A 27,111-nucleotide genomic window follows, 5' to 3' on the forward strand; every position below is an offset into this window, starting at 1 on the left:
ACGGAGATCCTGTGACCGGACCCTGGCGTGTAGAGTTCGGTCCGGTCCTTTCTGTGTCCGGTCGCCCCAAAATTTGTCCAGTGAAGGGGTATTACGGCTCTATTTGTTTAGAACCTCTATAAATAGAGGTTGGCCGGCCATGGCTCACTCTCTTAGCCATTTCTATTGAGAATACACCCTAGTGAGCCTAGCCATTCCTCTCTCACTCATCTTGCTTGATTGATTCATCATTTTGTAAGATTGGAGATCATCCAAGTGCATTGCTTTGAGTGATTGCATCTAGAGGCACTTGGTGAGTGTGTTTCACTGCGGGATTCGCTTGTTACTCTTGGTGGTTACCGCCACCTAGACGGCTTGGTGCGGCGAGGATCGTCGAGCGGAGAAAGGTGCTTGTCTCCGGCTCTGATCGTGGTGATTGTGAGGGGTTCTTGACCTTCCTCCGGTGGAGAGCCAAAAGATATTCTAGTGGATTGCTCATAGCTTGTGGATCCCCATCTTGTGTTAGTTGTGCGGCACTCGATTGCGGGTTAGGCGTGTGATGCCTATTAGCGCATGAACCTTCAAGTGGGTGAATCGCTATAATGGGGACGTAGCTTGCCGGCAAACAAGTGAACCTCGTGAAAAATCATTGTGTCATCTTGTCTCCGAGGATTTTATTGGTATTCATTGTGATTGATTGATTGTCTTTTGCCACGGCGATATAACCCTCACTACCTCTCTCGCATTTACTTTCATTCTCTTGTTTAGTCAAGCTCTTTAGTGTAGCTAGTCTTGAGAGCTTTTTAGTTTGGTTAGTGAGGCTCTTTAGTTAGTCTTTGAGAGTTCACTAACTTAGAAAGTAGTGACTTAGCCTTTTGTGTGACATAGAGATCATAGATAACTAGAACTGTGGATATGTGGCTTGCATTTTTAGTAGACTAGCGCAACACTCACTTCGCCACTTAATTATCTAATCATTTGGCTTAAGTGTTGTTGTGAAAATTTTTATAGGCTATTCACTCCCTCTAGCCATTAGAACCTTTCACTAGTCTAAAACGCCCTGCCCTACCACTATTGCCACAGCTAGTCTTGCTAGGCCTTTTTACGTGCTGTGATCTAGCCACTGTAGGCAGTAGATAGCTAGTTGTCCATGCACATATAGGTAGTTGTTCATACTGCACTAATTGTTCATGCATACAAAGAGATAGTCGTTCAAGCAAACCGGGGATGTGACATGTTCTATTCTTTATTTTACTACTACTCAACACCAGATGACAAGAACTAAGTTAATTAGGCACCATTCACGTTATATATACCAAACATGAGACAACTAATACTACTCCATTAAATATCACTTACTTGATTAGTTTCCTTTTTCACGTCGTCTTTTACTACTAATAGTAATGCCATCAAGAACTAGTGTTGTTGATCTATGCTAGTTATGTACATAAATAAGTTAATCAAGGTTCCTTTACTAAATCTATATAGAGCATGCACATCTATACACTGGTAGGGTATTGCACATATGCACCTTGCTAAAATAGTCATCTTATCTACATAACGCTAGTCCTTTTGCATGAATAAACTTGACTGTGCTGGCTAGTAGTAGCCCTAGCTGGTGCGTGTTTCATGAAATCACATTCAGTAATGTATCACTGTTTAATAGCAGGAACCTCTACGTCAAGGAGTGATCAGAGAAATTAACGAGTGAAGGCAAGACTGTGCCTGTCAAATAACATTCTTAACTGAGCTAACTGATCTATATTTTATGCTCTATATTATGTATATGTAAGCTGTGAAAAATGATTCATCACTGACTGATATGACACATAAAATGTTGCCGTCACCGTCTGGGTATGTAATAGGTGCACTCAGCCTGGGCAACCAACCCTGAAATAGTGATGCACAGGTATGCTGTGGTCCGTGTGAAGGATTCACACAAGTAAGGTGTCTGGTAAAATGGTTCTCAAATGAAAGGTAACACCGTATAAAATAATTATTGGAGGAAGATGGTGACGTTAAGACTTTGCACTAGTTATTACCGCTAATGCTTGATTCTTCTTATATTTATTTCTCGCACATGCTATCCTCTTTATTATTCTTGCTGAATATGTGTAAACATACTCATCTAGCTCTTCTCGTTGACATGCACAAAAGGGAGAGCAGTACTGCTGGGCGGACTGACAAAGACATGCATGCATAGGGTGAGCATAGCTATGACATCTACCGGGAGTGGCTTTGCCGCGTTAAAAATAAAAAGCACACAAGGATAGCTGCCTTGTGAAGATGTAGACTCTAATAAGTTGTAATCGTGACTCAAAGTAATAATAAAGTGTGCTTACTGTATGGTTTTTATGCCTCTTTTTGCCTTGTGTGTGTATGAAGATTTATAATTTTCATACACGTACGGCACTCTCACCGTCTTATTTTTGGGGCATGACAAAATCTCTACTTCTATCAATATAAAATAATATAAAGAAGCTCTTGGAGTTGCTCAATCTTATATACTCTCTCCATCTTGAAAATACAATTAAATGATTTAAGGTTTATCTCAGTCATACGTTAGGTATGAAGTATGACCAAATTAGAAAATAACAATAATTTTTAAGATATCAAATGAGCATCATTAAAAGCATTTTGAGGAATATATTTTCATAATATATACCTCTTTAGTATGGTAGATGTTATTACACTTCTACATGAATTTAGTTCAATTTACGATAGCTTGGTTTATCAGAAAATATAGTCTCTTAAATTTTAAGATGGAGAGAGTATTACACATCCGATTTGACCCATTTATCCCGGTTATAATAGTTCTTTTTTATGATTTGTTTTTTATCCTTCCATGTAGCTAATCGTGTTGCTAGATTATGGTTTTTTACAACTATACATGCCTTAACATTGTTGTAAACTTGCTTCAACGATTTATATACAAAACCTAACTCAACGTTTCCGACAAATAATTCAACATTTTATGTTGAAATGTTGAAACAGCAGGTCTTTTTGGTTGCAAGTCAATTTTTACCAAAACAAAATATGGACAAAATTAAAAGATTTCGCGTGCAATTGCTTTAGTGCCAAAATTTTGACAATATCTTCCAAAATTTTTGGCAGACTCTCTTGTTGGTAGCAAACCGAGTATCAACCTTAGCTGTCTTGTCAAAATATTGACTTATCCTAAAATTGGCATGCAAAAATTAGTCTTCAACCAAGCAGGCTCAACATATATAAAATGTTGAAAAGCCATACATATATTCCGAGCTATCCATCTAGTATAGTATTGTAGCATGAATCTCATCTCAAACACCGAAAGGTGTTACCAAAAAAAAAACGCCGAAAGGTGTGTAAGTTCAAATCTCCAGGAAATCCAGTTAACGCAGCCTAGCCTAATGCTTTTTTTGTAAAGCGGGACCGAAAGAGCCATGGGCCAATGCATCTGGCGGTCAGGGCTGGCCAGGCTCAACTCTTGGGCTGAACCTTCCTTTCCCGCATAGGCCACAGGCCCAAACAAGAAACCACTATCGGGCCGAGGTAAGCAAACGGCTAAACCCCCAACCCATTTTCAAACCCCTCCTCCGACCTCTCCTGACCCGGCCCTCCCTTTCCTGGGTCATTTAAAAAAAAAATCCACTCTTACAAATAACATCACAGGGAGAATTATGTATTTAGCACTGAAATAAATATGTCTTTCGTATTTGACATTTAAAATTTTGAACTTTCTTATCTGGCACTAAGTTAAAATTTCCTTACCTATATGGCACTACCGTCCATTTCATCCATTCATCTGTTAGTTGACCATTTTGACTGTGTCAGTTTTTTCTTAGCGTCACCAACATACCCTCTGTCTCCCGTGAGTCCGTGACCTTCTCCGAAAAAAACACCAAAAATTGATGAAAGGAGGAGAGGATGATGGAGCAGAGGATGTTGCGGCCGGCGGTGCCCAACACCAGCTGTGCGTGCCCTCTGGCGGGTGGGCCGTGTGCCTCGGCGTCGGCCTCCTCGCCACAGCCAGCCGAAGAAGACACCCGCCGTGACCTCCTCCCCAGCTGCCGTGTCGCGCACCTCGAAGCGCGCGCCCTCGGCGGCGGCGACGCGGTCGGTGCTTGCGTAAGCGTCGCCGGCGACCCGGTGGAGCGTGAACTCCGCGGGCGCGGACGTTGAGCCCCAGCGCCGCCGATGGCCAGGTGGTAGGCGAGTGTGAGCTCCTTGAGCGCACGCTGGTGGCGCAGAGGCACATGCACGGTGCTGGCGCAGTCGCGGTTTGACCACTCCGTCGAGTCCGCGGTCCGATCGCTCCTGCCACACCGCCTCCGCCGCGACACCCTCTTCGCCTCTGTCTGGATTGATAACCATAGAACCATCAGATCCAGCGGTTTGATCCATCATCCTCTTCTTCCTACGTCTAATCGTCTATTAGCAGGCCAGCACATACTCCTCGCCGGGGTCACGGCACTCGTCGTCTGCTTCTTCTCCATTAGAAAGTGCTCCGCTTCCTTGCTTTCGTCTTCGTGGTGACGAGGATGAGTAAATGTATTTATGTATTTTTTGTTTTATTTTCAAAAGGAAAAGGGAACTATATGACATAGGCACGACGTCATGATGACGTCATCAAGCTAACAGCTGGGCAGGGCACTGAGCACGCGACGTCATGTATTATTTCCGCATACGTAAAGAAGGCATTCATGCTATCTAGGGAATAAAATTTCAACTTAGGCCCCGTTCGGATGGTGTAAAAACCAGCCGGAATTTCGCTGTTTACGGCTGAAAGTTACTGTTTATGGCTGATTTCTTCTCGCAAATTTCTCCAGATTTCTCTAAATTCCTCCAAGCGAATAGGTCTTTAGTGTCAAATAAAAAAGTTTAAATTTTTTAATATCAAATACAGAAGACTAATTTATTTAAGTGTCAAATACATAATTCTCCAAACATATATCACTGACACGATCGCTCACATGCTGTTAAGTCTAGTAAAAATTTAATTATTCCCCTGTCGGCCGCCGCCACCATGCTCCGCGCCGCCCTCACCTCCGGCGGCGGCCGCCTCACCGCCTTCGTACCCCGCCACCTGGGTCGCCTCCTCTCCTCCTCTTCCTCATCATCATCCACCATCGCCGACCTCTTCTCCGACCCCACCCCGCCCGCTGACCCGGCCGCCGCGATCCAGTCTGCCGGCGTCGACCTCTCCCACCCGGACACCGTCCCCGCGCTCCTTCTCGACCCGGGGCTCGCGGGAAACTACCCCGCGGCCTCGCGGTTCTTCTCCTGGGCCGCCTCCGACCCCGCCGCCAAGGCCGCGCTCAACTCCCGGTCCTTCAACTCCATGCTCCAGCTCGCCGCCGCGCACGGCGACGCCGAGCGCTTCTGGTTTCTCGTCACCTCCATGTGGTCCAAGGGCTACGGAATCTCCAAGGCCGCCCCCGCCTTCCGTGCCGCCTCCGAGAGCTTCCGGGCCAAGGACATGACCAGGGACGCCGACCTTCTCCAGGACGCCTTCGCTGCGCACGGCAGGAACGCGGCGGCGGCCGAGGTATGCGAAATTCTCCGGGCGCCGAGCAAGGATGACTCCTCAAAGCTGGCCATGCTGAGTGAATCGGGCGTTGAGGTGACTGATGAGTTGGGTGGCATTGGTGGCGGAGAAGGTCGGGCAGTTCCCGCGGCAGGCGATGGTGTTCTTCCGGTGGGTGGAGCAGTCGGCTGGGTCAGGAATTGGCTGGGGCAAGTTTTACAATGCAATGGCAAAGGTTCTCGGCCGTGAGGGCTGCATCCAGGAGTTCCGCGAGGTCTTGCGGAAGATGAGGGGTAAGGGGCTTGAGATGGATCGGGATGTGTATGTTACTGTCACCGACAGGTTCCTCAAGAGGAAGATGGTTGAGGATGCAGTGGACTTGTTCCGATTCATGGCAAACAGGCCAGAGAAGCTCTCGAAGGAGGATTTTGTCGTCCTGCTGAAGAAGGTTGTGGTGACCGGTGATTTGGATCTTAAGTTGGTAACTAGGGTCGTGAGATACTATCAACATGCGGGCAATGAGGTCAAAGCCTTCGCCTTTGATTCTGTTCTCAAGTCATTGAGGAGTGTGGCGAGGCTTGGGGAGAGTGGTAGAGTGCTCATGGCGATTAAGGAAGGTGGTTTTGCACCAGACAGTGTTGATCATGAGAAAGCTATTCTTGCAATGTGTGATGCTGGCAATCTTGAAGAAGCACACAAGTATTTGGTTGATGTGGAAGAGTCAGGGCATAAGTTGGGTTCAAAGGTATGGTCTTCTTTAGTTCAGAAGTATTCTCTTGGTGAAAATGTTGACACAGCAGTGTCATGTTTCCATGAAATGCTGGAAAGAAGTGGCAACGAGAATGTGGGTTCTGCCCTTGAGGCGCTGGTTTCTGGATTATGTAAGAAGAAAGGGGCAAAGGAAGCATTCAAAGTTCTGAAGAACCTGGTGTCTTAAAAGAATGTAGTTCCTTGGCAGACAACCTACAAGTATTTGATGCACAAGTTGATCGGCCAAGGGCATCTCAAACAAGCATTTGAAGTGCTAGGTTTGATGAAAAGTCACGGCTATCCATCATTTATTGATCCTTGTTTACCTAAACAAGCCCGCAGTGACTCCAAGAAGGAGACACCGGCCACGTCTACGGTAAATTTTTTGACCGCTCGATCTCGCGTCCAACGGTCCAGATTTATAGGATCGGATTTTACCGAGAGCAGCTTCTACTGCTTTTGTTTACTTTCTCGGCTTCTCCTCATCTCTTCCTCTCTTCTTTTCTCGCTGCTATCCGGCTTCTCCTTCAGACCTGGGCCAACAAATATATACCGGCTTCCAATTCTCCTTTCCCATCCCATCCTTCCAGGAAAAGAGGAAAGCAACGCCGTTGCCTCTCCGCCTCGTCCTCGACTCCTCTTCCTCCCGTGCTTCTCCCGCAGTGCGCCGCCGCCGCGAGCACCCACGCCTCCCCTTCTCCTCCCTCCCTCTCGATGTGCCAACGCACAGGCTGGGCCCGAACGCGGACGCCTCCATGCCTCGCGCGCGGCCGGCATTAGGTGCTTCTGCGCTACAGGAAACCCTAGGTACCCGGCTGTGCGTGGCGTCTTCCTCTCCGGCAGAGCACCGGTGCGGTGGCGTGGGCGCCCCCTCCCCCGGGGCGAACGCAGCAGTGCAGCGGCGCGGATGGCCGCAGAAGGTGTGCGCGACGGGATGCTCCTGCATCGGCACACCTCCCCGCTTCCCACGCGCCGGCAGCGCGCGGTGCGTCATCGTCACCCCCCGCATCCCGGCGTGCCAGCTAGGCCCGCGCCTTGGTGGGGCGCGACGGCACCCCTGGGCTGCGGCGCAGCCCGCCCTCTGCTCCATTCGCTTCTTGCCGTCTCTCAGGTGAGACAAGACACATGTTTCTCTCTTTATTTCCCTCTCTTGATTGCTACAGGTTCACAGGTTCATTCCATTTGTACCAAAGCCAGGTCCTTTACATGCTTTTGGCTTCGACATAACTAGGCGTGAAGTGTGAAAAAGAAACCATGGATACGCTGTGTTCTTTGCTTCGATTTACTAATGTGTTTTATACTGATTTGTACATCCTAAGATTAAATTACCACATGTGGCTATATGCTTGCCGTGATGTGGTAATATGCCTTATATTATACTGAAGGATTACATCAATTGAATGCCTCTAATTACCGTGTTTCCTACTACGTAATCATACCATTGTATTTATTACAGTGATATTTTCCTGCCAAGGATATTGCATTCTTAGCTTATTAGTCACATCGATTTGAATTTACGAGCACGTTGAGGTATGGAGCTAATGCACACCATTTTTTTCCCAGTGCTGCATTGGATCAGCGATGATGTCAACTCTCCTATTTTCAATTGAGAGGGTGGCATATTTTCTTTCAGTGATCAAAGTAAATTATCTGAAGCCATGCAAATCTACTTCTATCATGAAAAAAGGGGGTAGAATGGCCACTCTTGGTAAGAAAAACTCTTCCAATGTTTTTTCTTAATACCTCTAGGTTCTACTGTGCACTCTGCTTCATAGATTCTATTTCTTCTGTTATTCAATAACATGGGTTTACAAAATCTATTTGTCCTTTTCAAATATATACTGATGGTTTAAAATAGTGAGAAAGTTATCGTAGCTTATTGACTTATCTGAAAACCATTGTTCCATTCTTTTGCCAAAGTAATTGTTATTTTCCTGTGAGATGACACAAATAGTATGGTAAATGCTTCCAACAATTGTTTCTGTTCATTGCCGCTTGATTGCTGTGCTTCTCCTATGATTGTGTCTGTGGGATGCCTGTTATTTGAGATCTTATAACAATTTGATTGGTTCAGTAAAGTTGTTTGGCCCGTTTACTGCAAATATATGCTTACTGCTTGAGCTCAACACATCCGGTGAAACAACAAGGGTGGCTTCTAATCCAACAGCTATGTATTCTAATAAGACAACAGTCATGGTATTTAACTATAACACCATCTTGCTACAGATTTCTTATACATTTACTCATTATCATACTGGATAACAAATTGTGTGGTTGGCATCGTTCATTTCGATTAAGCTATATACCTATACACTATGATTTGCTATTTTTTAGATGTTCTTTCTACCTAATAACTAGGTCTGTTGTGTACGTAGTTCTATTTGTCAGTGCAATTCTCTATTTTAGTAGTATGTGGGGTTTCTTTTATCTCTTTTCGAAGATATTTATATATGATTTCCAATATTTTTTTCCTATGCTCCATGTAGGTCTGAATCATCTGGAGTTGAGGTTTGGGTGGGTTCTCTGCACCTAAATTCTCTAAGATTTTGTTAGTGCCTTCAAGCTTTCTCCCATCCTTTATTTTTTACTCTTGTGTGTGCTATTGTCAGCTTAGATGTTTATTCTTTCTTTCAATAGTTCTTCAGGACCAGGCTGTTTATTCTTTCTTTCAATAGTTCTTCCTCTACTGTGGGTACCAACAACAGCATGTAAAATGCATAGTAGTAGTGAATTTCAAAACTCTTGTTCGAGATTCCTATACTCATGCTCAGGTAACTGAATGATCTAATGTTTTGGAATTAATGATATGCTCCCTTGTCCTACACTTCTAATGAAAAAATCTACGTGCTTTACTGCTGTGACAAAACTATTTACGCTAAATGATTTTTTTAATCTATACAGCACACATGCCTGCTGTGATTTTGAAAGGATAAATTTTCAAACTATAGTGCAATGTTTTCGTCCTGTTGGTTCCCTTCTTGGCAGAGAAGTTGGTACTGGCTAGCTGGTAAATGTCTCATTCCACAGATTTATCAAGTAGAAGTATTTTGTTAGTTACAATTTCTTATGAACATTGATTCATTAAGATCAGAGGTGCAGTGTCATTTCAATTGTATAATATACCTAATATTTTTTCTGGCATTATGCTATTCATCTATTTCTCCATGCTTATGGTAATTACTGACGCCACATATACAGGCCATTTAATCATACGATATTTTATATTTAGCCAACATATGCAGGCTAGGTTACGATACTTATGTTCGTTGGTGCTTTAGATAGTGTAAATTGAAAGCATGAAAAAATCTCTCTTGCAGCATGTCTCTTCAGTTTTCCAAAGTTAATCATCTACAGTTAGCTTTTAATATTGCAAGGTAATTACTCTCCAGGTTGGTACCATGTGCCAGTTGTTTGCATATATTGGGGAAAGGAAAGTGATATCATTTGTGTTGCTTCCTTTCCGAATCATAGTGTTCTTCTTTTGTATTTTATGTGCCTTGCTTTTTGACCCCCGTGCTTTATCCTTGAGGCCGCGGCCTGTCACCAGCTAACATGCTTATGAATTCTATGTGTTTGTGGAGCTATTCCCATTCCAGGTAAAAAAATAACTAATCCTGTTTTTTTAGGACGCCTTCCTCTTTGTCGGTTTTCGATGTCTGAGTTAGTGCCATTCATCATATGTGCCAGTTCGTCTTTTGGCTAAATATTTTTGTCATTCGTTACTTGCAGTTTTTGGTTTAGGTTCCCTTTTCTTCTAGCATATATTAGTACTTCTTAGACTTTTAAAAATTCACACTTCTACATTTATAATAGAAAGCATACATCCCTACAAAAAAATTATGTCAGCCTAAGTGTTAAAAACTATCATGTGTAAAAACAAAAAAAAAAGACCCATCATGACACCTTAATGACAAAATGCTGCTCTCTTCCTACCCAGCCTGCTATTGTACTTTGCCCCCCCCCCCCCACCCCCCTCCAAAAAAAAGGGAGAAGATATAATTAACCTATTTCTTCCCTAACGTTTACTAATTCGTTATGTTCCTTCTTATAGCAGGTGACTGACGGCAACCAGCAAGATGCCTGCTCCAGCGTTTTCAAGACATGCGAATGGTTATATTTTCAACGGCAAAGGCACCCGTCGTTCCCTTACCATATCCACCCTATGTATATAGGAACAGTCCCAGGCTAAAAAGAACCCAGGCTACTTTAAAAAATGACGCTCGAACTGATCTTTGTATATCATATCGCAGCTTCAGGTGCAAGTAGCCTACTATGGCTGTGTAATGGCACCGACTATGTACCAGCTGTTTACTTAACCACTTTCCATTTATTCTTCAAAGAACTACATACATATGTTCGGATGTGAACTACCAAGTACCATGCTCAAACTGGTACTCTTGTGTCTTTTTCATACATCCAGCATATTTCCTCCGTCTTCGAAATGTTTCCTGGTGTCCCCCTACGCGCGCGAAGGCGCGCGCCTTCTACTAGTATCACACATATTTCAAAGTCCGGGACAGTGGATGATGCCCTGGGCCTGCTGAATGTGACATCATCAAAAGGGTTGCCATCAAGAACAGCTCATATGCGCTTGTTTCAAGCTTTGTTGAAAGAAGATAGGCATGAAGTTGCACGGCAGCTGCTTTCCCAGTCTCCTGCTAGCATCCAGAACCATGCTGATGTTCGTGATATTTTCAGTAGGATTAAGATGGAAGAGCCCATTCCAGCGGCATTGGCAGATGGCTGATACGTGACCTAATTCAGCTTTTGATGGCCATATTTTGAATGACATTCTGAATTTGCCCCTTTGGATGTTGTAATAGTGCTTTGAGCTGAGATCAGAAGTCTGTATGTTATAAACTTCTTTGCTGAATTGTTTGACTACTATTCTCCAAAGCAATAAGTTACACTTTTTAAATTTTTTTGTCGCTTCTTTTTTTTTTTTTTGAAACAAACGCTTCGTTATATTTGATCCACCATATCGTGTGAATCAATAGCTTGTACGTAGCTTTTTGCTGCTTTGTTATTCAAAGATACAAGTTTGGTTCTCATCCAATTTAACATTCACGTATACAATATTTATCTGGATAGTGTATAATAAGTGCATGGTAAAACTGTGTATCTAAAAAAAAAATCAAAATGTCATATCATTTGGACTGAGGGAGTATGACATTAGTATCCGATGATTTCAGGTCGTTTTAACTCTGGCCGATGTGGGATGCAACGATATATCTGGCCAGTGAATTAGGACATGTTTAGACACACATGGCTAGCTAGAAAATTAGCCTAAATTGATTAATTAGTTGGCTAACAACTAGTTAAAATTTTGGCTAAAAATTAGTCCATCTAATCCTTTCCTTCGCTACTCTGCTTTCCCCAAATCTCACAATCGAAATCATGCAATCTGAGCGTCAGCATGAAAAAAAGCGTCGACATGTACAGGCCTAGCCTGTCGATCCACAGGAAGTTATGAACCCACTCGGTTTCGGTTTCGAATTCGGAGGGAGAGATGTATAAAAGGAAACCCACCGCGGCGGCACTGTGTGGCACCGAACCGACCGCATCCACTCCCGCAAGGCACGTGAAGAAACGACACGGTCGCAGCCTCCGCCGCAAGAAACGAGGCGCGCGGAAGAGGGCGATCGACAGCCGATGGCGGTGCCGGACGAGGTGGCGGTCGGCGACGGCCGGGCGGTGGCGATGAAGAAGTCGGCGTGGACCAAGGAGGAGGACACGGTGCTCCGGGAGCAGGTCCGGCTGCACGGCCCGCAGAACTGGGCGGCCATCAGCGAGGCGCTGGCCGGGCGCAACCCCAAGTCGTGCCGCCTCCGGTGGTGCCAGCACCTGAGCCCCACCGTCGACACCGCCAGGCCCTTCGCGCCCCAGGAGGACGAGAGGATCATCGCGCTCTACCGCCTGTACCCCAACAAGTGGGCCACCATCGCGGGCTTCCTCCCGGGCCGCACCGACAACGCCGTCAAGAACCGCTGGCACTCCGTCCTCAGCAAGGTGTACCACCACCAGCAGCGGCGGCGGCGCTAGCTCTGTTTCCTTTGGCGCCGGGGGATGTTGTCGGCAGAGTCATCACCATCCCAGTGCTCCGCCACCCGCCGACCGGGGTTGATCTGAGCGGCGAGTGCCTGAAGCTGTTTCCGCTGGTGCCAGGGGATCTCGTCAGGGGCAACAATGCCGGCGAGGCGGTGGCGGTCGCCGATTTTTTTATTTTTAGTCCTTTTAAAAAAAATCATAAATATGCCTATATGATTTTAAAATCTATACCCTTAGCGTTATCGTTGGTGACGTCAAGCTTACACGTCTCGACGTCATAAATTATGACGCTTAGGTCGGGGCCACAGCGGCGGTGTGGACATTGACATGGCAGCCAGCTCGGCGCGGGTGCCGAGCTTGGCGCCGTCATTATTGGCGTCAAGCCATGTCTTACGTATGGGACCTCCCTTTCTTTTTCTCTTCCTCTCTCTCTACCGCTCCCGAGCCACCGCCGCCGTACCGCCACGCTCGCCGCCGCGCGTTGCCCCGGTCGTCCCCGCCCACGCCCGCACCCACACCGGACACCGGGCCCGCCCCCGTGCCCGCCCGTTCACGCCGCCTCTCCACGCGGAGCGCCTTCCGTCCCGCACCCGCCACGCCCCACCGCCGGCCCCGGCCCTTGCAACGCTCGGCCGCGCCACCGCTGGTTCGGCTCGTCGCCCTCACCCACGCCCGACGTCCGCTGTGACTCCGTCCTAGGGCCATCGATCAAGGCGTCCGCTGTGACTCCGTCGACGCCCGCAACCCCGTCCACATTCCCGCCGCCAACCGTCCTAGGGCTAAGGGCGGTGGCCTTTGGCAAGAGTCAAGGGGAGGGGGTGCTGTCCGCCAAGAAGGCCACAGCAGCCGCCATGCCCGAACTCGTCGGACAGGTAAAAATTGTGAATATGCAATATAGGTACTTAGTTCGCTTTGATTGTAGTATATTAGTTCGTTTATTTGTTATTTACTAGTTAATGTGATGACTCGGGTAGTTGATTTAGTTAGTGATCTAGTGAGATAGATATGTAGATAGATAGAAATATAGATACATAGGTATATAGATATAGTTAGAAGCTATTTAGATAGGTAGTTATATATTTAGTTAACTAAATAGGATCTAGCTATTTAGTGAGTACACTGTATATATACATAAAGTTATTATCTTATTTACTTAGTTTGTAGTGGGAAAGTACTTGTTAGGTACTATCTATTGTCTAATTTAGACTAAAGAACATGTGTTTCGTTACGTGTTTGAACTAGATGAACAACCTAGTGACCATATATCATGGAGGCACCGTTGAAAGCGATCACTTTGGATATGTTGAGTTTGTTGATATGCAAAGTGTGCCTGTGTTATTTAATAAATAGGCCTTCATTTAGTGAGATGGTTGCAAGAGCTCAGGAGGAGCTGCATTGCCTTGGAGATGATGATGATGGCATTGCAGTTGAGGGTGTACTGCATCTAGGTTCTCCTCCCAATATCCTCAGGCGAATGATCCCAATTGGATGTGCGGATCAGTGGAAGAACTATGTGAGATCGGCTATGAAGAGCTAGCTGCAATGTTTGGACGTGGTTGTGCGTCGGGTGTTAGTTGATCCCATCCCTCATAGGTTTTCTCCACCAATGGGTCAGCAAGCCCACTTCGATCCTTCCGTCCTAAAACCTGATATGGATGTGAAGGTTGCACCTACGGTTCCCGATGCTCAATCTGCCCCCAATGAGCTAGTTAGAGATGCTTGTCAGACTCATGATGTTGTGGCAGATCCTCCTCATGAGATCCCTTTGATACAGAATCATCCGAGTAAGTGTTTTATCCGCATGGTTATTGGGAGCTTACCCCCTTCCTTACATCTATTTTTTTATTCTTTCACCATTTCTCTACTTATATTGCAGGAGACATTCCTGACAATGTGGATATGCCCCCTGTTGCTGCGCAAGTGTATTGTGGAGATGAATTACGTGGCTCCAATAGTGTTGAAATTATGAATGATTCGGAGGCATATGAGATGGAAAGGGCTCTTGATTCTGATGATGATCACCCTGTGGGAGAGCTGACAAAGAGTGATGTTGAGATGCTGAGGCGTATCTTTCCCAGCTACTGTGATCCAAGAGTTCACGAGTTCAGCAAACTTGTTCATTCCAATCAGACATGTGCAGAAGGACATGATGATGAGCTCCTAAGGCCAGGCCTAACATGATAATTGAGAAAGGTAGGGTATTCAAGGACAAGGGGCCTTCGCCGTCACCCTCGCCACCACCACCAATAACAACGGGAGGCTACTATGTAGAAGGTACAACATGATTTGTTATGTGGTCATATAACTAGGACGACCCTATCTTATTTACATGGCACATCCATGTGTTTCTTGTGCTTGTTGTTCGCTTGAATTACTTAAGGATGTTAGGTTTAGTTCATGACCTCTGTACCCTAGTTCGGTATATGTTCTCACATGCCATTTCATGTGTTGTGTGTATTGAATTATATAATGCCCTACTTCGTTATGTTTTGTTTGCAGCACATGATCACATTTCACTATGTCCATAATATTAAACTGAATATTATGACCACAAATAATGAAAACAACTACATAATGAAAAGTCCAATATTATGACACATTAAACAACACAATAATACTAGAAGTATGTGCCAACAAACTAAATAACGCAGTACATGACCTAAGCATGCCCATACTTAAAGTGCATTACATGACAACACAATGAAAAGTTCAATAGTAGACAACATTGTTTATGAATAAACTATAGAACTAGCAAGTAATGGATACTACTGAGTGCAACGAGGCCACTTTTCCTTTCTCAGGGCATCGAGATTATCCCCCATCGCTGCTTTCGCTCGGCGTGCACGCTCAAACTTCTTCTCCCTCTCCTCCCTGCACGCAGCAACACGCCTCCTTTCCTCCTCTTCCTTGTGCTCCTTTTTTACAGCCTCCTCTCCGCGTCTCTTCTCCATCATCTCCTTGTCCTCTGCCTCCCACCGCAATAGTTCTGCATCCATTCCTTGTCTTCAGGCTTGATCTCAGTGTCGACCCACTGCTCAAAATCACAGAGCGGTGGAGGAGTCTGCAACAAATGCAATTGTTACAAAACAAAAAAATCATGCAAGATGTCATATGACACAAAATAATTATTACACAACATCAATTTTTCACTATCTTGTTAATGCGGCGCTGACGAAGTGTAGGCTCAAACGCAAAATTGGAACACATCCAATACATTTGCCTATACGTGTCCTCTTCATCGGATTTGGCTACCTTGCAAGGATCGCCGCAAAAACACATAGGCACTGGAACATCACTAGGTAGAGGCAATGGGTCGAAGGTATTTCCGGTCATCCGGCCATAACTATAATTTAGCCTTTTTGGTTCTAAGAACCAAAAATAATTAACATTAAACCCTACACCTAGGGTTATCCATTTGATCCACAACAATGAACCCATAACATAACAACGTATGCTGAGGTTACCTTAGTTTGGTAACTTTTTCACGCCTTGTCATCCTATGGTTGTATAATATAAATATTAAAATTACGTGAAACCCTAAGTAACGATGATTCTTAAGTTAAAAATCCGACTAATATATACCGAATCGATTTAAAAAAAACTAGGAAGGAGCGAGGATACCTTGCTCTCGAAGATCTACGGATCAAATCAATGTTTCCAAGGTTTAATATGCCGATTCGTGAGGTAGGGCGAAGTGGGGAGAGAAAAAAACCCGAGAGGGACGAGAAAGGAGAAGAAGGCTAGGACGGGAAGGTTGGGCACCGGGTTAAAACACAAGCTCGACGCCAAAATCCACGGCGCCGAGCTTGACGTCAAGATCCACGGCGTCGAGCTGGCTACCATGTCAGCGTCCACGCCATCAACGTGGCCCCGACCTAGACACCAGAATCTATGGCGCCGAGACATGTAAGATCGGCGCCATCGATGACGCCGAACTAAGGGTCCAGATTTTAAAATCATACCTCCAGAGGTATATTTGTGAAAAAATTTCAAAAAAAAGGCTAAAAAATAAAAAATTCGCTGCCAGTGGCGATGGATGTGCAGCACCAACGAATCGCTCCTCGTCGAGATGAGGCTCTGGCCGTCCACGAGCCACGATGGCGGCGTTAAAGGCGATGGTGCAGTCAGTTCGGGGGGCCTAGATTCTCTTGTATCTGTATCTGCCTGAAATTCTTTGTTGTCCTTTGATGCCTTGGTTGTCTTTGCTCTGACCTTCTGATTTGTACTGTAACAAATTTCCATGAGAGACTGAACTTGATAGGATAGAGTTTAGTAATCTAGTACATCAGTTACTAGCTACTAGGAAGCAAGGAAAGCTTTGATCGATGTTCTTGCATTTTGTTGTCTTTCAATTCATGACACTGCATTAGAAACTTCTTTGCTGAATTGTTTGCAGTATTCTCCAAAGAAATGAGTTACACTTTCCTACTTTTTTAATCGCCTCTTTATGTTTGACGACCCACCATATCTCCATACCTTCTGTTGGCAGTTAGCTGTCGTGTGAATCAATAGCTTGTAGCTTTGTGCTGCTTTGTTATTCGAAGATACAGGTTTGGTTCTTATCCAAATTTAACATGCATGTGCGTATCTGGATAGGCTGTGACACGATATATGGATTCTTTCATCTTAGCTCCTTTAAATCTTGTGATAATTTATGATTGTATATAAACAACTCTATTTGAACTAACTGAACTAATTAAGTGTGAGGAGATATCTAGGGCTATCTGTGCAAAAACTCTTTCACATTGGCTAGCCATCTGTGCAGAAGTTTGGTCACCAGCAGTAATGATAATAGCTGAAACAAACTGTGACGCTAACGGACTATTGTTGATCATGTCCACAGCTGATAATTGCTATCATCATCATTTAATCTACCTGAATCAATCCATGTTCACCTTACGCCAGTTAGCTTGAACCTGGAATTGCATTTCACAAATACAAGTCATTATTAGTGTTGTTCCAGATCAGAGGCATTAGATTGCATTACTTGGGTGAGATGAAGTTCCTCTGAGCATTTATCGTTTGTGTCTTGAACCAGGGTTGCTTCAGCAATTTATTTACTGGTATGAGGAATCAGTTGGTTTCCAAAAGGGTTACCTTTCCTTGATGTGACCTCCTTCTCGACTTCTGAAAAGATCTCCCTCAGCCTGTTGGCGGAATTCATCATGACATTCTTTGCAGCCTTCTTCTGATGCTTAGTGCCCTTCAACCAGGCAATCCCTAACAAAACCTTGATGCTGCAGCTGTTTGGTCTCAAGGGCGTGCTAGTCATGTGGTACTTCAATTGGATCTGCAATTTCAGCAAGCACCAACTGTTACCTGAAAAATTGAGTAAAACATCCGAGTGGTTTCATCGAGCTCTGCTTTCATGATCTTACACTGGAGTAGTCTTCATTCTGGACACCTTGGAGGGTCATCACCTCCTCGACGATCCAATCATTTTGATTCGGTAAGTTATACTTTTGCTGAGTGGTCGTTGCTTCCCCTCCATATCTTGACAAGCTTTTGTCAAACCGAAAGCTTATACGACGTTGGTATACATTACGGTTTAGCAGCTCCCATTCTGTAGCTGAGTAGTCAACACAACCGGCTCTCTCCATCACTTTGTGTTCCAGTGGACCTCCAGAGAACATCTCCATTAAGGCACTGACCTGCAAATACAGAATTTGATTAGATTTCAACAGAAGCATTTGCGCCTGCATTTATGAGGTTCCAGACGTGTTTTCATTGGCAAGGCACAAGACTCACGTCGACAGAAAGAACTGCCGAGTAGACTTCTGACATTTTTACATCTTCGTTGGCCAATAGAGAACCTTCTTCATACGGGTTCTCTTTCAGTTCAGGTTCTTTATCGATCATCTCACCTTTTTGTTTCAGACCTGGTGACCGCATTTTCCAAATTGCCATAATAATTCTGTCAAAAAGTTGTTTGATACATTAACATAACTATTTGACAAGACAAGCTTATATTGCAATAATAATGGAAGAATGGAACCAAACAATGTATAACAAGCTACCACTAAGGGATCTTAATAATATAAAATAAATTATTATTAATACACTATTTTTGTTCCAGAAATTTTGGGAAGGATGACTTATTTCGTTTGTTCAATTGTGTATGAACGTTCATATAGTTTAGAGATAAGTATTTGTGTTTGTGGAGCTTATTTCAAAATAGGCTTCCTTAAAAATTCCTTTGAAACCACACAAAAGAAAGGCATTTTTAACAACTTATGTAACGACTATAACCAAGGAAATTTGAAAATCCTGAAAAGTTTTGATGTAATGTATCTTTGAATGCCTTCATCAAGGAACCAAGAAAAACACCAAGCTCACTGAGGTGAAAGAATCCCTGGTTAGAGCATTGGTTCTTTCTCATCGCTCTAGAATGATCCTGCCCTTTAAATCCAAAGACCCTAGCCACATCGCTTTCTGTTAATGTAATGGGAACAGAATGCTCAGTTCACCAATTTGAGTTTTAGCATGAACATTGAGACAAATTGTAACCAATCTGGCTACCAGGAAATTGCTTCAGATTTCTGTTCGCTGGGTCCAGTCTGGGAAATCAACTTAGTTGCTTGTTACCACTGAAAAGCCAGGTCCTGGTTTGGACCTTGGATATGTATGTTTAAGTAGAGAAGTATAAGGTGGCAAAGAAGACTGCAAAGCGAGCTGTAAGTGTGGCAAAGGGTAGAGCGTACGAGGATCTTTACCAACATTTGAGTACGAAGGAAGGAGAGAAGGACATTTATAGGATGGCTAGGGTTCGTGAGAGAAAGACACGGGACTTCAACCAAGTTAAGTGCATTAAGGATGAAAGGGAGCATCTCTTGGTAAAGGAGGATGAGATCCGACATCGATGGCAAGAGTATTTTGACAAATTGTTCAATGGTGAGAATATGGACACAACCTTTCAGTTGGATGACTCTTTTGATGACACCAATAGGCGCTTTGTGCGGAGAATCCAAGAATCTGAGGTCAGAGAGGCGTTGAAAAGGATGAAAGGAGGTAAGGCGATGGGACCGGATGGTATCCCAATCGAGGTGTGGAGATGCCTCGGGGACATAGCTGTAGTATGGTTAACCAAACTGTTCAACCATATTTTTCGATCGAACAAGATGCCTGATGAGTGGAGGAGAAGTATATTGGTACCGATCTACAAGAATAAAGGGGATATTCAAAGTTGTACAAATTACCGAGGAATTAAGTTGATGAGCCATACTATGAAGCTATGGGAGAGAGTTATCGAGCATCGCTTGAGAGCAATAACGCGGGTCTCTATGAACCAATTTGGTTTCATGCCCGGAAGGTCAACCATGGAAGCCATTTTCTTAATAAGACAAGTTATGGAGCGGTATAGGGAGAAGAAGAAGGACCTACACATGGTTTTTATTGACTTAGAGAAGGCTTATGATAAAATACCAAGGAATGTTATGTGGTGGGCGTTGGACAAACATAAAATCCCAACGAAGTACGTCGGGCTTATTAAGGACATGTACAGCAATGTTGTGACTGACTTCCCGATTAGGATAGGACTACATCAAGGGTCAGCTTTGAGCCCTTATTTGTTTGCTTTAGTGATGGATGAGGTCACAAGGGACATACAAGGGGACATCCCTTGGTGTATGCTTTTTGCGGACGATGTAGTGCTAGTTGATGAAAGCCGGACAGGAGTGAATCAGAAACTGGAGTTATGGCGGGAGACTTTGGAGTCCAAAGGTTTTAGACTTAGTAGAACTAAGACTGAGTATATGAGATGTGACTTCGGCACTACTACTCGGGAGGAGGAAGATGTTAGTTTGGAAGGTCAAGTAGTGCCTAGGAAGGATACCTTTCGATATTTAGGATCAATGCTATAGAGGGACGGGGATATTGATGAAGATGTTAGCCATAGAATCAAAGCAGGGTGGATGAAGTGGCGGCAAGCGTCTGGTGTCCTATGTGACAAAAGGGTACCACAGAAGCTAAAAGGCAAGTTTTATAGGACGACGATTAGACCTGCTATGTTGTATGGTGCAGAATGTTGGCCTACGAAAAGACGACATATTCAACAGCTAAGTGTCGCGGAAATGCGTATGTTGCGTTGGATTTGTGGTCATACAAGAAGGGATCGAGTTCGGAACGATGATATACGTGAGAGATTAGGGGTAGCGCCAATTGAAGAAAAGCTTGTCCAACACCGGTTGAGATGGTTTGGACATGTGCAACGGAGACCTCCAGATGCACCGGTGCGTAGTGGAATCCTAAGTCAGGACAGTAACGTGAAGAGAGGCAGAGGAAGACCGAAGTTGACTTGGGTAGAGGCAATAAAAGGAGACTTGAAAGGATGGAATATACCCAAAGACTTAGCCTTAGATAGGAGTGCTTGAAAGACAGCTATTCACGTGCCTGAACCTTGATTGCTTCTGTTGGGTTTCAACTCTAGCCTACCCCAACTTGTTTGGGACTTAAAGGCTTTGTTGTTGTTGTTGTTGTTGCTGCTGCAAAAGTTTCGTCCACCACCGAAATTACCGAATTTCACGAAATTCAGCCGAAATTTCGCCGAATTTTTTTTATAGACCAGCACATGAAGTATGTTTTTTCTAAAAAAAATAGATATAAACAAATATTAGTATGATTTATGACTACACATCTATTGGATAGAAGAATATGCAATATAAACAATAGAAAATCACTTATATAAAACATGTATTAGTGTATTACGAATTTTTGGATTTTTCTTTCGGCGACCACCGAAATTACCGAAATTCGCGAAATTTCGCTGAAATTTTGAACCCTAGGGGACTATTTCAGTCAATGCATCAGAAAGACAGCAAGCTATATAGAGAAAAGAGGCAGGAAACTGGGTTGTAGGCCATCATACTATGGCAGGCAAACACCAGTTATTACCTTAAATACCTATACTGAATGATGAAGAAATTCGAGATATCTTTTTTTCCTGCCATGTTTTTATTTATGTGATGTCATTGATTGTTGAAGATATTCTTTCAGGACTCAGAGACTCAGGATACAAAATTTGCATAAAGCATTAATGGCAATCCTTATTGAAAGGCACTTTATCTATTGGTGTGATACAATGATCGATAAAGCATATCTTTAAAACTTTAACCTGTAATAATCTTAAACAAATGTACGGTAGGGTTTCATATCTCTTTGGAATCTTCATATCAGCATGGAATGAAAAGAAAGGGGGGGAAAGGAATGATACATACCTGTGAGCATCATTGAATGAAACAAATGTCTGAAAATGGAACTTCAGTCTCCCTTGAGGATCCAGTGCTTTGGCGCCATGCCTGGCTTCAAGACCTCTGTCCTTGCGAAGGATGATCATCAATGATGGACTGCCGACTGTTGCTAGTTTCGGTGGAACAACCTGGATGTCATCGATATCTTCCCAAAGGAAGAAAAACTTGGTTTTCCGGCCAAATATATTGGAATAGAATCCAGTTATTCTTGGGGAAAGAAAGAGGCGCCCCTATGAAAAATGATAACTACCTCAGTTCTTGATTAGTCTGACCAAAACTAGATGCAAAAGATCGAAATAAGATAACAAACTGTGGCAAGTACCAGTGTGCAACACATCATCAAAAGTGTTTGTGCAACATATCATTAAATTCAAAAGTGTTCAGAAATGACACCAATTTATCATGAACCATGATAAAACAGAGCACAACTCTTATGTTGTTTTTCTTTCAATTTTTAATGAACTAAGGTTCCAATGAGACAAAAAAAAGGAACTTCATATGCATGATCTACATTGGTTTATTTCACATATGCAAGATATCAGGTATGGCACTGTATATTGGACGATGAAAATAAAGGAACACATTTCAAAATACTATTAACTATTCTGAGTAAAATTTCAGTAGTACCATGAACAAATGAATCACTGACAAGTCAAGACATTCTAAGATACTCCCTCCGTTCCAAATTTGTTATGTATCTACACATGTGTTATATTTAGATGCATAGCAAAATAAATATACTAAAAAAGTCAAAGCGACTTATAATTTGGAACAGAGGAAGTAGAACATGTAGTGAAGCCCGATTACCTGAAGTGGCATTTTCCGTTTTAGATGACAGGTGAAATCATCAATGAGAAATTCTTCATGGGGAAGGCTGAAGAGCTTACGGAATGCAGAATTTGTCTGAGCTGAGCGCAATTGCATCTGAACATTCAGTTATGCAAGTTCAGTAAAAGAATGCATTGTGCAAGCATTAAAACAAATTCAGAGAACTTTTCCCCAGATCAAATTCTGGACAACTCATACCTTCTTGCCAACTTCTTTCCCCATTTTTTCCAGATAATTCATAACAACTTCAGTCCCCCGCGAATTGTTCAAAAAGATCCGCAGATGCAATTTGGGCTGGTGCCCTTGGGGAAACCTTCCATCAAGAGGAAGCCACATGTCACCCAAATCTTGCAAATTGTTTTTCACAAAGTTGACTTCTGTTTGACCGATAGGAGTTTCATTGCTTGCCCCATCTGAATCATGCACAACCACGTCCAATCTTGCTGGCGGGTCGTCCATCGCGTCAAATTCAAATATTTCTGTAGAGTTGAAAAATCAAAGAGGATGAAAGTGTTTCCAGCATGCCATTTCCAGCTGTCCTTTTTAACTTGTGGGATGAGATAAACTTATAATGTAGAAGCAGCACTTACCATTCCATTTTGGTTCAGAAGTCTGGTATTTGACTGAGCTGGTTTTCCTCTTTCCATTGCAGGTAAAAACTACGTAAGGATCAGGAAAACCAGGTGTACCTGCACTTACTACACCGCTTCCCTCAATAAGTGCAATAGTCAACAACCAACCATCTCCATGAGCTTTGACCCCATGATCACTACCTAATGTTGAGACAAGAAAAACGGAAATTAGATGACTGGCCATAGGGAATGGATAATTTTGCAAGTTACAGTGAAAACGAATGATAATAGCTTTTAAAGATGAATATTTTTTTAGTAAAGTCATTTAGAGGACTAAGGGAATCTTACAAAGGACTAGATAGAGGAGAGTAGTGAAAATAAAATATTTGCTTCATTTTGGATTAACTCATTAACATTTACAGGTTAACCTAGATCGGCCATCAGAAAGACATGTCAATATCAGCCATCACACAGAGATGATTACTGGCTTACCACTCTGTTTCCAGGCCTGCAAAAAACGTCGCCCTACTTTGATGATATTATGCCCCTGGATGATCAAAATAAGACAAAATACAATCTCTCCAATGGAATCTGGAAGATCAATACCAAAATATTCAAGACCGCCATGCACCACATTAGGCTTGGCTAGATGAAGATGTGTGATGATATACAGTGCTGTACTGAGAGAGCATATGAATGCAAAGCTTCCAAGGAAGCGGGCAACCAGCTTCCAGTTTGATTCTTTCTGCGTCTGCAGTGATGCTAAAATCTTATCTTTGGAATTAGCATCGTCAAGTTCAGCTACTTTAATTTCCCGGGACAGTACCTCAGAGAAATGTGAATAACCCTCTGCGAGGCCTTGTTTCACTCCATTCTCTATCATTCCTTTCAGCATTGTACTCTGAACAAAGTTCAGACGCCAACTTACAGTAAGTTGTGTGGTCTGTTCTTCTAAGGGCAACTGGGAACCAGATATTATACGGTACAATATCTCGACCTTGAAACAATTACCACAGGGAACATCAGGAGTGCTAACACTAGACAAAACTGCAAAAGAACTTCCAGTTGCCTTCAAGTATTTCTGCTCTTCTGTGGCTTTAACAGATTTAACTAATTTGCTAGCGGCTTTTGTATAAGTTATCGTTCGTTTTAAACAATTCTCGTTATTGTCATGCCTCCAGGGCTCAATTTGAAATCCACTTGTTCCTTGAAGTTCAGAAACTTCTGGCCAGAAATCTGAAGTTCCAGAAAACAACAATGAATTCAGTTCAGCTGGTGCAATAATGTAAGATTGGTCCACTAAAACACCACCAGGCAAGTTTGCTGGCATTTCACAAGCTTGGTCTTTGGACTCCATATTTTTCAGTAGTTCATCAAGACTGACCTCAGACAGTGTGCAACCCTCGCCATTTTCACGACACTCAGAATTCATTTGTGTGTTTCGAAACTGGTCTACGGACACAGGATCTGATGCTACAGAATGTGTAGCTTCAGCAGATTTCCGGAAGTAACGAGACATGACCTCCACTACTGATGATGTATCAGCGATGGCACTACCATCGTCTTCTTCAGGCTCCAGAAGAATGGATTGCTCTGTGCTGACACAAGACGGTGGCCCTGTGCTTCTAGGGCCTCGGACCTCCATTATGCTTTGGTTGAAGCCATCCAAACTTTTGCGGCATGCCCGATCAATGCTGGTACAGGCTGACAGATCCAGGCTACTAGCAGTAGCTGATAATGACGAGTCATTAGTTTCAATTGACCTGTGTGAGCGGCATGATATATCATCAATAAGTTGCAGTGGAACTTGATGTGCGTCTTCACAAAGGGTGGCCCTAACCGATAAGTATACTCTCAGGCAAATTTCACCTGCAAGGAAATATGATTGAACAGTGAATAATGCTAGCTTCAGTCACCACAGCATTTACTCTGCAGAAATTTGAAATGATCTTCTCGGCAGTAAAGCATTCATCAGAATGGGGGATAAAAGAAACTGCCGAGGATTGGGGACAAAGACTTGTGATATGGAAAATCACTCAATTAAAGAGGAATTGGCGCATTGCTATGGGAAGTAGGAAAATCTTCTATGAACAATTTGATCAAGGCGTTGTGATTTTATTTCCCTGAACAGGTAGAACGCCTATCATGAGGTGGAATCCATGTATAGAGCATCCATTCTCCTACCCGCATCTCCTTAGTATCTGTCTCGACTGCTTTGACTCATATCACCGATGAAGCATTGATTTCCATGGCGTGCAAGAGGAAAAAATCGGATGCAAGCAGGGAGTACCGCGCCTTTTCTTCCTTAACTTGGCGGCGCCGCTCCTGGGCTGGAGCTGGTACCACCTGGTGCCGAGCGAGAGGTCTTCCGTCTCCATGATGGCGGTGAGGGGCACCCTTACCCGGCCCAGGAACTCGGCGCCGAAGAAGCGGTCCTCGTTGAGCACGGAGACGACGAGCTCCTCGGCGACGTCGCCGACGAGGAACCCGAACTCCTCGTCCCACACGGGGCTGAGGCTCCGCTTCACCACCGTGGTCGCCCGCGGGCGGCGCCGCCCCAGCTGCAGCCGCACGTAGGGGTCGCTGGAGCCGTTGAGGTAGATGGCCGGCAGGCCCCGCGCCTCGATCACGTGCACGCGCAGCAGCATCGGCGCGTCGTGGCGCCCGGGCTCCGGGGGACCACCCGGCGGGCCCGATGGCCTCGCCATCCCGGGGCCTCCTCGGGGGACGGACGAGCGCTGCGACGGTGCGACGAGAGAGAGAGAGAGAGAGAGAGAGAGAGAGCAGCAATGGCGGGTCCGCGATCTCCGTGGAATTGGGGATTTGCCGATTTGGATGAGGCGAGAGGGTGGGGGGATTGCCCGCGGTTCGTTTGAATCCGGGAGGCGTTTATCCCGTGGCGCATTTCTCACCTCATGATTCGTGCGTGTGGGGGGAGGCATTTCGCGGGCCGTTGGATCCGAGCGAAGGGGGGTAGTTCCAGCCTAACGCGTGGGGCCTGTTCCGATAGGCTCGGGCCGCCTCAGGTTTATCTAAACTGAATATAAACGAGATTAATCGGGGCAGCAACTTCTCATTATACGAGTATGAGCTGTGCTCCGCTGTGATTTTCCCACAGTGTCTGCAGTGTATTGATTAGTACGTATCTACGAGCCGAAATATGAAGAAAAAAACATGCATTCCAACAAGTTAACAAGCTAAATTTCGTTTGGCACTGCATTACTTAAGCCACTAAAGGTCAAACAATCTCTTCTTCTTTCTTGTTACCGCGCAGAGGCAAGGACATTGCCAAAAGCACATGAAAATGGAACAGCCCAACCCATGTATATTATTAAGGGTATACGAGAAATATCATATTGTTATGCTGATAAATGGCCCTTGCATATGACGGCTGCATTTAAGTGTTAATACGAGCTTAAATTGATATGAACGGCATTGACATGTGAAACTTTCAGCACCAAATTAAGTTGCAACAAAAACAACTGGAACCTTGGAGTCCAAGTAGATTCGAACCTATAGTTTCAGCTAGTAGTTGGTAATATATGCACTCCTCGTTTCAAAAAGAAGCTATATCTGTTAGGATCGTAGATTACCTCTCTGTGTAACCGTAGAACCGGGTAGACCTCTGTTTCGGGTTCCTCTGCACACCTTGACTGTAGCCTCGCGGATGCCGGTGCCGCGGTGTAGTAGGCCTCCAGCGCGGTGGAGATGAAGTCTAGTGGCGCTGGTGAAGACCGTGGTGACCCTGCAGAGGAAACGGCGGTGTGGTGGATCGGCTTCCCGTCGCTGGCAGCACTACTTTGATCGGTTTAGGTTTTCTGTGAGTGGGATGGCGGCGGCTCCGTTGAATATCGTAGCACGAGCCCTGATCCCCACCTTATCTTTTATATGTGCTGTGCGACAGGGGCCCACCAACCGTATTAGGGTTGGGCTCCACCGATCAGGGAGCAGAGACAAGGGCTCGATAGGCCGTTGGGCCTATTGGTGGAGATCAACTAACATTCTTCCCCTTGATCTCACTACTATCTTTTAATTTTATTTACTTTTGTTCATTCCATTACAAATTAGCGCATAGAGCATATCTCATCGTCACGGTTCATTGCCGATAGACTTAACAGCTACAACACACTACTCTGTTTTGAAATAGATACTTATCTTTGGGCCTTCTTTTGTCCAGGAATTT

The 27,111-nt window shown here is 44.3% G+C and overlaps 2 protein-coding genes and 1 pseudogene across 3 annotated transcripts; 2 read left to right on the forward strand and 1 right to left on the reverse strand.

The window, feature by feature from the left end:
• Window positions 1–4,944: 4,944 nt before the first annotated feature.
• Window positions 4,945–11,119, forward strand: LOC136466804 (pentatricopeptide repeat-containing protein At3g02490, mitochondrial-like; annotated as a pseudogene).
• Window positions 11,120–11,887: 768 nt separating this feature from the next.
• Window positions 11,888–12,277, forward strand: LOC136465300 (transcription factor MYB77-like). Its single transcript, XM_066464091.1, has one exon. It carries the CDS (start codon window positions 11,888–11,890, stop codon window positions 12,275–12,277), a length of 390 nt encoding a protein of 129 aa, XP_066320188.1.
• Window positions 12,278–16,293: 4,016 nt separating this feature from the next.
• LOC136462973 (C2 and GRAM domain-containing protein At1g03370-like) lies at window positions 16,294–25,758 on the reverse strand. Of its 2 annotated transcripts, XM_066462029.1 has the most exons (10): window positions 25,219–25,758; window positions 23,421–24,797; window positions 22,947–23,129; window positions 22,555–22,835; window positions 22,336–22,452; window positions 21,496–21,758; window positions 18,032–18,197; window positions 17,662–17,934; window positions 17,381–17,573; window positions 16,294–17,199 (listed from the first exon to the last, which is right to left on the reverse strand). In XM_066462029.1, the coding sequence occupies exons 1-10, from the start codon at window positions 25,634–25,636 to the stop codon at window positions 17,189–17,191; spliced, it is 3,282 nt and encodes a 1,093-aa protein (XP_066318126.1). In that variant the 5' UTR covers window positions 25,637–25,758; the 3' UTR covers window positions 16,294–17,188. The 2 variants fall into 2 exon arrangements, with proteins under 2 accessions (XP_066318126.1, XP_066318127.1); XM_066462030.1 differs by lacking the exons at window positions 16,294–17,199; window positions 17,381–17,573 and having other exon boundaries at window positions 17,714–17,934; window positions 18,148–18,197.
• Window positions 25,759–27,111: the final 1,353 nt, after the last annotated feature.

The sequence above is a fragment of the Miscanthus floridulus genome, chromosome 7, assembly GCF_019320115.1.
Source record: "Miscanthus floridulus cultivar M001 chromosome 7, ASM1932011v1, whole genome shotgun sequence".
In the NCBI taxonomy this organism is placed as follows: Eukaryota; Viridiplantae; Streptophyta; class Magnoliopsida; order Poales; family Poaceae; genus Miscanthus; species Miscanthus floridulus.